Consider the following 8,810-nt stretch of genomic DNA (forward strand, 5'->3'; position numbering starts at 1 on the left):
GATATGTTACTTATCTTTATGAAGGAAATAGCAATAAATGATTTATATGTTAGATGTAGGGACACGATTTTCAACCCAGGCCCAAAATGTATGGGATACTGGCCCAGTGAACCCAGTACAATAAATTTGTAGAGAGTGAGTAGAAGAACTACGCTTTAGTGAATGAGATAACAGTTATAATGAGTTTCCAAGACAATCAAACAGAAACCAACCAAGTTTGTACAAGAGAGTTTGTCCTCGGCACAATCCGAGGAGCTCTGTTCCAGTATATATTGGATGATAATGGTTACAAGAGTTGTTGAAATTGCTACAACGCTTTCTCTTCTCCCTTTCTCCCCGATCTCTGGGGTCTCGACCCTTATTTATACTACATATCTTCCTTCATCTCTACCCTACACATGGATAGTTGATGGTTTATGCTGATACTTGTCCCATCAGCCCCCTCTAGAAGTCTTTTGGGTGGTTGTAAGGCTACAATAATACTGTGCAGAGATCACTTCCTCATCAATGTGGCTAGGGAGTTAGCTGGGGTGCATTCAATGCGGTGATAGCAGCTTTTCCCAAGATATTTTGGGATTCTTCTCTGTCTTTTGTTCCTGCAATGTTTATCCATATTTTCAGAACTTCATGGATCGCACCTCTAGATGGCAGGGATCCTTTACGGACCTCGGCCTTGGCTAGCCGAGGACAAATTCATCCTCGGCACAAACTCCTAGGCCATTATGTTCAATATTGTCTTCCTTATCCACTAGCATGGGTTTCCTTGGCTATACTTACCCATCCTTGGACAGCCCCTTATCCTCGGCTTGGGCCTTAAGTCCAAAACTCAATTGTATGATCTAGGCCCATGACCCCACATTAGATATATATATATATATATATATATATATATAATTTAGGGTAAATTTTACTAACTACTCCTAAGTTTTGGGATTTTGGGCTAATGTCAACCAAATCCAAAACGATTCAAAACTAACCATTTCAGTCCTTAAACTTAAACCGTGTTAATGCCATTATTTATTTTAGTCTCTCTCTCTCTCTCATACCTTTCTTCTCTCTTGTTCCTCAATTTTCAATCTTCACTCTTTGACTCTCTAATCCCTCTCACTCTCAAACCTCTCTTCCTCTCTCATCCCACTCTCTTCTCTCTTACTCTCTCGTCCCTTTCTTCTCTCTCTAGTGGTCTTTATGGCTGCAAGGTGGTGTGGGTAAGTGGTAGGGGTGGCAAAGTAAGCCCAAACCCATTTGCTCACCCAAACCCACCCACTCTAATTAAACTCAAACCCACCCAATTATTAGTTGGGTTAAATGGGCATCAACCTAATTAAACCCAATAATTATTGAGTTTTAACTAAAAACCCATTAAACCTCATTTAACCTAAAAGAAGTATACCCAAATTCAACCAAGCCCTTCCAAAAAAAAAAAGAAAAAAAGAAAAGAAACCTAGCCCTCAGACGTTTCCGATCACTTAAGCTTAAGTTACTCAACACACTATTTGAATGATACACAGTCTTTGCAATAAAAATAATTATTTAAAAATTTTAATTTAAAAACATTTTCCAACATTTTCTCAATAACCAAACAAGTTTTTTCAAGTGGAAAGCAAAAAATGAAGGAACTTAGTGACTCACTTTTGAGCTGTCTGGAACTCCAATCGAGTTGAGCTCGGTCGACCTCGAGCATCTTGGAGACCTAGTCTCCGGCAACGACTTCTTTATCGAAATACTCCTTGATCACCTCCACGATCTCCTTCAAGTCCTTGTGCCTCACCACCATCCTCCGGTCTGACATCTCTCCGGTCGTGTAGCTCATCATCGTAGTCAGGATCCAAGTGGTGGTTTTGGTGAGGAACATTGAGAGACTGAGCGCGCTGGTGGAAGAAAAAGCTTCAGAAGATTGCATTGAACTTTGGTCTTGTTTATGGAGTAGCCATGGACTGAGGAGGGTAAGAGTCCGACTGGGAAGCCGTAGTTGGTGAGCTCAGTATGGGTATTTGTTACACTGTTTGGTTGCCAAGAAAGTGAGAGAAAATAGAAAAGAAAAGAAAATTTTTTTTATTTAGATTTTTAATATAAATGCTGATGTGGATGTCCTTATGTGGAATTTTTTTAGAGAAAGTGAAAAAGGGAATCCAAGAAAGTGTTGAGGTTTTCACTTTAATTGCATTTTGGTAATTTTGATAATTGAGTAATTGGGTGAGTTGGGATTTACCCATAATAATTGGGTTGGGTTGGATTTGGGTTAAAAGCAATTAGTTAAATGGATTTTAATGGGTAAATGAGTTTTATATAACCAACCCAATTATGCCCACCCCAAACCCATCTATTTAACACCCCTAGTAAGTGGTGATTCCTGGATTTTGGTGTGGGTAAGTGGTGGTTTGTGGGTTTTGGTGTGGATTAGTGTTGGAGTCTCTCCCTTCTCTCTCTCGTGGTCTTTGTGGCGACGCCATGGTGTGGGTAAGTGGTGATTCATGGGTTTTGGTGTGGATCAGCATTAGATGGTTTGGGTTTTCTCTCTCGTGGTGTTTATGGCGGTGCAATGGTGTAGATTAGGGATGGTTAGGTTTTGATTAGTGGTGGTGGGTTTTCTGTGGGGGTGGTTGGTGGTGGAAGGTCACAAAGCCATATAGAGGAGCAAAATTTTTTTCTTGCTGAAGCCTATCAATTTGGGGGTTTTCTTAAGAGGATGTCTTGATTGATTGAGTTTTGGTTTTGGATTAGGATTAGGATTTTGAGTTTAGAGGCTTTTGAGGGGTTAGGTTTTCTCTCCCGTGGTGTTTGTGGCAATGTTGTGGTGTGGGTTAGGGGTGGTTAGGTTTCGATCGGTGATGGTGGGTTTGTTGTGGGGGTGGTTGGTGGTGGATAGTCACAAAGCCATAAAAAGGAGCAAATGTTTTTTCTTGCTGAGATCTGTGAATTTGGGGGCTCGGTTAAGAGGATGTTTTGATTGATTGGGTTTTGGTTTTAGATTAGGATTTTGAGTTGAGAGGCTGATTTTTTGTCACGATTCTTGATTCTTGATTGCATGTTCTGTGGTTTGGGTTTAAATTTGTTGTGTTTTCCTCCTCATTCAATGAAAGTGAGTTTTGATTGTTGGTTTTATTCAAGCATTTTTTTTTCTTGTTTGTTTATTGAGAAAACTCTTGTTCTTCATATAGAGATTTTTTTTAATCCAAGTCAGAGAAACAAAAGAGAGAGAGAGAGTTAGAGAGAGGGATGAGAGGTGAGTTAATAGTGTTATAGTCCGTTTGGACTTAAAGGACTAAAATGGTTAGTTTTGAATTGTTTTGGACCTAGTTGGCATGAACTTAAATCTCAAGGGAAATTAGTGAAATTTACCCTATAATTTAATAAAAGAATAAGAATAAAGAATAAAATAAAAAAGAGTTTGTTAACCACACACGTGTTCCTCTTGAAATTGGAGAGTAAAAGCCTTTACCACTTAGCACTAAAAACGAGCCAAACAAAACAAACAAACTGAAGCAAAGAACTAAAGAAGAAAGAAAAAACACAGCAATTATGGTGCAGTTTTTTGAGGATCAAGAGGAAGTGTGCACAGCAATACAATCTACTTTCATGATTAAAGCAAAAGTAAGCCAGAGAAGTTATTTTTGATTGAGGAAGAGGGAAATTTGAAACCCTTTTTTGTCTCCTTTTTTGTAAATTTTTTTCTTTTTTGTCTCATTTTTTTGTGAGATAATTGTTAAAATTATGTGTATGTTTTAGATTTTCTTATAAAATTACTACATTTTTTGAAAAGATAATACTATTTAGGGATATATATATATATATATATATATATAAAAAAGAGAGAGAGAGATGGAACCACTGCTACACTTAATAGATGATAATTTAGGATAGCACGCGTCAAGTTCTTACTGCGCCTTTTTCATTAACTTTGGCTAGAAATCTTCTTGTAACTTGTAATAACTGTCTTGAGGTATCTACTATCGATCTTTCACATGCTTCTCACTGTTCTCACTTAAGGAAAACCGCTCGAAGTAACTGCTATACTTTAGTATCCAATAGATTAATGTCATCTCTATCTTCTTTGGGCTTCAGTCTAATGTTAATTTACCAATGACATGACAGTCTTGTTGGCATTTCTTTTCCACAGGGCTAGCTCTTTCTTATCATGCCATATGTTCAATTTATAAATTAATTATTTGTCCAAACAGGTAAGGAACATAGGAAATTTGTTGAGACGTGTCAGTTAGGTGAAAAGTGGAAGAAGATGAAGGAGAAGAAGAGTTGGGAAGCCATAAGAATGATAGGCTCTAATACCAAATTCAACTGCACTAGATTTGATAAATTTGTCACTCACATAATCTGCTGAGTGTTGTATGTATATATTTATAGTGTATATAGGAGATACGGGTAGGTTAATAGGGAGAAGCTTCTCTTAAAGTTTTGAATACCTCATGGGTGGGAAATTTATAAGTGGAATCTATATTCTAACAATATCATATATGCAAAGAATTAGTTTCTTTCCTTTCAAATATTTGAACCCAATGCCTTATTCATGTTTAAGAAAAAGAGATACTACTTGATTTCTTTTTTTTAGGCTAATCAATCTAAATTCACATTGTGAGTCATCGATACTTTATGTCAAACATAGAAAATTATAACCTGAAATTTTCTTCGAGAACTCTTATAGCTTTGATTCGTAATCTTTATTGGGGTTGCACTAGCAAATTTAGTGAATCTTAAAGTTATGAATGGATTTAAGTTTATGAAATAAACAAGTCACCTATATAGTTGCAGCATGAGTCATATAGCTGGGTGAAAGATTTCAGTCCCAATATTCTTCAAGTGATTCTTATAGTATTAGTGTTAGTGAATAGTGAGTGAGGTGGACTTATAAATTGGGTTAGAGCAATCCCATTAGTCAATGTAAAATAAAAAAAGTTGTGAGTTTTATACATTTTTGTTAAAAAAACTACTTACAGATCTATAATACTATTCATAAACAAAAATGTTACATGTATATTTACATGGTTACTATGACTTTGTATTTTAATATTTTATTAGTTTTTTCTCTCACCATTATACCTCCACGCTCTTTCTCTTCACTCTTCTACTACATCTCTTCTTTTCCATCTCACTCTCTCTCTACAACCGATCAATCCATCCACTCACTTACACAACCCAACACCACCCAACAACCACCACCACCACAACATTACAATACATAATAATCCGACCTCAAAATCAACAAAAAATCAAACACACCCACACACAAACACACAAATATATATATATATATATATATATATAGAGAGAGAGAGAGAGAGAGAGAGAGAGAGAGAGAGAGAGAGAGAGCACTGTCGTGAACTTGTGGTTGTGGGTCAGTGCTTGGGGGTCAATTGGAACATGTCTCGGTGCTTGTGAAGGAGGTTGGAGTTTATGGGTCGACTGGAATGAGTTTCTGTGCTTGACACTGCTTATGGAGATGGATGCTTGTGGCGGCTTGGGATTTGAACAAAGGGAGAGGCAATCTAACCGTGAGGGAGAGGTGATCTGAGCAAAGAAGAAGAAGAAATGGTGGCGGCGGCGAAGAGAGAAGAAATAGATTGTGGGTTTGTATAAAAGAGGGGTGAGAGGTGAGACCGTGTGAGAGAGATTAGATCTGAAAGTTACTGTGTTTTTACTTTTAGATGTGAGAGGAGGGAGAGATATATTAAATGAAAATACTAATAAAAAGAGAACAATACCGATTATATAAATAAGATAAAAGTGTATAATAGGTAAATTGATGTGAATATTTTTTCGAAGTGGTTGTGTAAAATAGAAAAAAAAAATTGAATTCTTAATATAAAATAGACAAAAACTTTTAAAAAGATTGATGCTAATGCTCATAGGAATGGGTAATCCTAAGTCTCATGCCCCATATTCACACAATAAAATATGCAAATTAAACTAGCTAGAGAACATGCATACACGATTGTCTGGTAATTAGAATGGGTGAGCAGGAGTCCATGATTAAATAATTGGAATGCTCAAATCTATTAGAGGGTCAAACATTCGTACTACTATCATGCCATAGAAAGGTGTTCCCTCTCGATGGTAACAACAAAGTCCAAAAGTACATCACATGTGCCAAAATGTATGGCGTGACAACGTAACGTAGGGTTTAATACCGAGGTTGAAACTTGAACGTCTCCCACTTCCACTTCCCATCGATCAATACAATACAAATTAAACTTGTTTACTATAATCAAGCACGTACTGTTGGTTTCCAACTAATACAAACGTGTTTGTAACTCGTGAGACTGTGGGGTTCGGGTTTGTGAGCCCAATATTTGACTAGTATTTAGAAAAAAAAAAGTTGATCGATAAGACAAATATAGAATTAACTTGTACGCACCGGTAGGGGTACGTAGGGTCCTTTTGTGGGGTTTTAAAACAAAATCTTAGAATTTTGCTCCGTAATGTCGGCCACAATACACAATAGAAGAAGACACATTCCTCAATTCCCTAATTACTTTTGCCAAAACTGTATCCAAAAAGTGACTTAAGTAGCTTGTTGATCTGTACTTGTACTCTGGGAATGAAATCCGATACCCTTGACTCAGCTTGATCCCATGTTTCATGGAGTAACCGGCATGGACTTGTTATGTATGGGAGGTCTTCTTCTAACACTGGAATAATCCATTGTATAAAAATCTGACTCATCTGCACCTCTCTCCACCCATTCTCTCCATGTCCCTTTGTTTCCATGCACCACATTATTAACTTGCTCCTTGTTATTATGCTTTGCCTGCTTACCTGGACATGTCCCATCAAATAATTAGTAATTAAAACATGTCGCTGAACCATGTTTAGCACATAATTAATTAGATATTGTTACGTGAGAATTGGCACTTTTCTACATTTTACTCATCTTAAACGTCAATATCAATAAAAAAATGTAGACAGTGTGCGTAAGATTATGGAAGTAATGTATATCAACCAGTGTGATAGTTTAGTCACATATGCGTAAGAGTCTCACTATATATTAATGTGTACCCTTAAAACATATATTAGTAATCCATTTTAGAAAACATTTTATAGAAAAACAAAAAAATAATTCATTGTTTTAACAATTTTTTCAATTTCTCATTAAAAACTTTTTCAAAATGAATAGTTAATGTGACCCAACTTTTATACTATCTTCTTAACATTTTGTTATTGGTGTATTAATTTCTTTTTACCTAACCCATAAAAAGGTGTTAAGTTTTTGGAAGAAGTTAGTTATTTGAAAAGTATTGTTTAGAAGCTGAAACCGAAAGTACTAGCTTAAGTTAATTTTATTTTCTTTCATCAAATAGCCTAAAAAAAAGTTGCAAGCTAGCTACAAAAACTGCATCTGTTCTGCTTCTAAAATAACTAATTAATAAGAAACCAGAAACGTAATACTACTGCTAATCCTCCAAATTAATACTGAAGAACTAATTTGCAAGCTAGCTACAAAAACTGCATCTGTTCTGCTTCTAAAATAACTAGCTAATAATATATGTCTTCGGGAACGAAGCATTTGGTCAATAGAGAAAAAAATAAGGGAGAAAATAAAAGAGGTTGCTCGAGTAGGAGGAAATATTCAACAATTTCATTTGTGAATTACAGAGCCCTGTACAAGGTGCACCATATCAGAATAAGGCCCTCTTATATACTCATAATAGAAAGGCCAAGAAATGCTATTTGCAAATCTAATATTGCAATAATATTCATGTCAAGGCTACGAAAAAATCTTACTGTAAATTTTTTGTGCACCTGAGAAAAGGTTACTACTTGGATGCTATTAAATAGAAGCCTAGGGTCACTGTTTCTTACATTACATATATATATATATATATATATATCCCATATTGCCATAGCTTTGTTTTCCAACGCTTTCCCTCTATGATGACAAAGCTATGTAACTTTTATATATAGGGAATTTTATTTTGTGATATAAATTAAGTAGGTGATCACCTGCAACATATTCCTCATTGTATGATGTGGAATCTTGACCTCCATATTCTTTAACCTGTTTCTCAGCGAAGTAAGAGAGGAATTAAGTTAAGAAACATATAGAGATGTCTAATAATCAAATAACAAGATTTTTCGATTCTCTCAAATGGGTTCTTACCGTTACTTCCTCAAAGAGTCTGAGCTTTCTTGGTAGTGCAGGGAGAGAATAATGCTGGAGTTCATTGGCTGCCAGCAGTAATGCAAAGTAATGAGATCGTAAACCTTAAAAGAGAGGAAGAGTATTAGTGGAGAGAGAGAGAGATTGTACCCCTTTCATGTGATGGTTGCACCTGAATTTGTAAAGAAGCAGATGGTGTTAGCAAAGCCAAGAGGACAAAACACAGCGTAGTCATAACTATCAGCTCCATTACTTACTAGCTAGCTAGGGGGCTTGCATGAAAAACTTATATGGGATTGATTCTATATCAAACAGGGGAGGAAATGGGTTTGATTTATATCCACCAACTCATCAAGGGAGGACAGCCACGAGAGAGACAGAGAGGGGGGGCATACACAAAACACAAAATAGAGAGTTCCAAAACAAGTACATGGAAATCTCATCCCTTTTTAGAAGGCTTCACGCCTTTGGGGTTGGTTTTATCACCTAATCTTGTAGGGCCCTCAGTTTCTATCATGCTAATTTATGTGAAGGACGAACAACAGCTCAATTTTTCTTTGCCCAAATGGTGAAAGAAAATATTTGATAATTCCATGGTGATGTGCTTCAAAATAATCTTCCTGGCCTCTACTTTTTCTTATCTAAAAGGGACTAGGCCACCTCATGTGTCCTTGAATTATTTTAATAGTCACTTATG

The 8,810-nt window shown here is 36.3% G+C and overlaps 1 protein-coding gene across 1 annotated transcript; it reads right to left on the reverse strand.

The window, feature by feature from the left end:
- Positions 1–6,186: 6,186 nt before the first annotated feature.
- On the reverse strand, positions 6,187–8,544 carry LOC115982776 (probable root meristem growth factor 8). The gene is made up of 4 exons (XM_031105488.1): positions 8,264–8,544; positions 8,114–8,181; positions 7,957–8,011; positions 6,187–6,771 (listed from the first exon to the last, which is right to left on the reverse strand). The coding sequence occupies exons 1-4, from the start codon at positions 8,361–8,363 to the stop codon at positions 6,593–6,595; spliced, it is 402 nt and encodes a 133-aa protein (XP_030961348.1). The 5' UTR covers positions 8,364–8,544; the 3' UTR covers positions 6,187–6,592.
- Positions 8,545–8,810: the final 266 nt, after the last annotated feature.

Source organism: Quercus lobata, chromosome 3, assembly GCF_001633185.2.
Source record: "Quercus lobata isolate SW786 chromosome 3, ValleyOak3.0 Primary Assembly, whole genome shotgun sequence".
NCBI classification, from domain to species: domain Eukaryota; kingdom Viridiplantae; phylum Streptophyta; class Magnoliopsida; order Fagales; family Fagaceae; genus Quercus; species Quercus lobata.

Bases quoted from the DNA above. Each gene is read 5' to 3' on its own strand.
- LOC115982776 (XM_031105488.1), bottom strand. From the start codon at position 8,363: ATGGAGCTGATAGTTATGACTACGCTGTGTTTTGTCCTCTTGGCTTTG. The intron at 8,012-8,113 runs GTAAGAACCCAT...GCTGAGAAACAG, and splicing joins GACTCTTTGAGGAAGTAACG to GTTAAAGAATATGGAGGTCA. The intron at 6,772-7,956 runs GTGATCACCTAC...GGACATGTCCAG, and splicing joins CAATGAGGAATATGTTGCAG to GTAAGCAGGCAAAGCATAAT.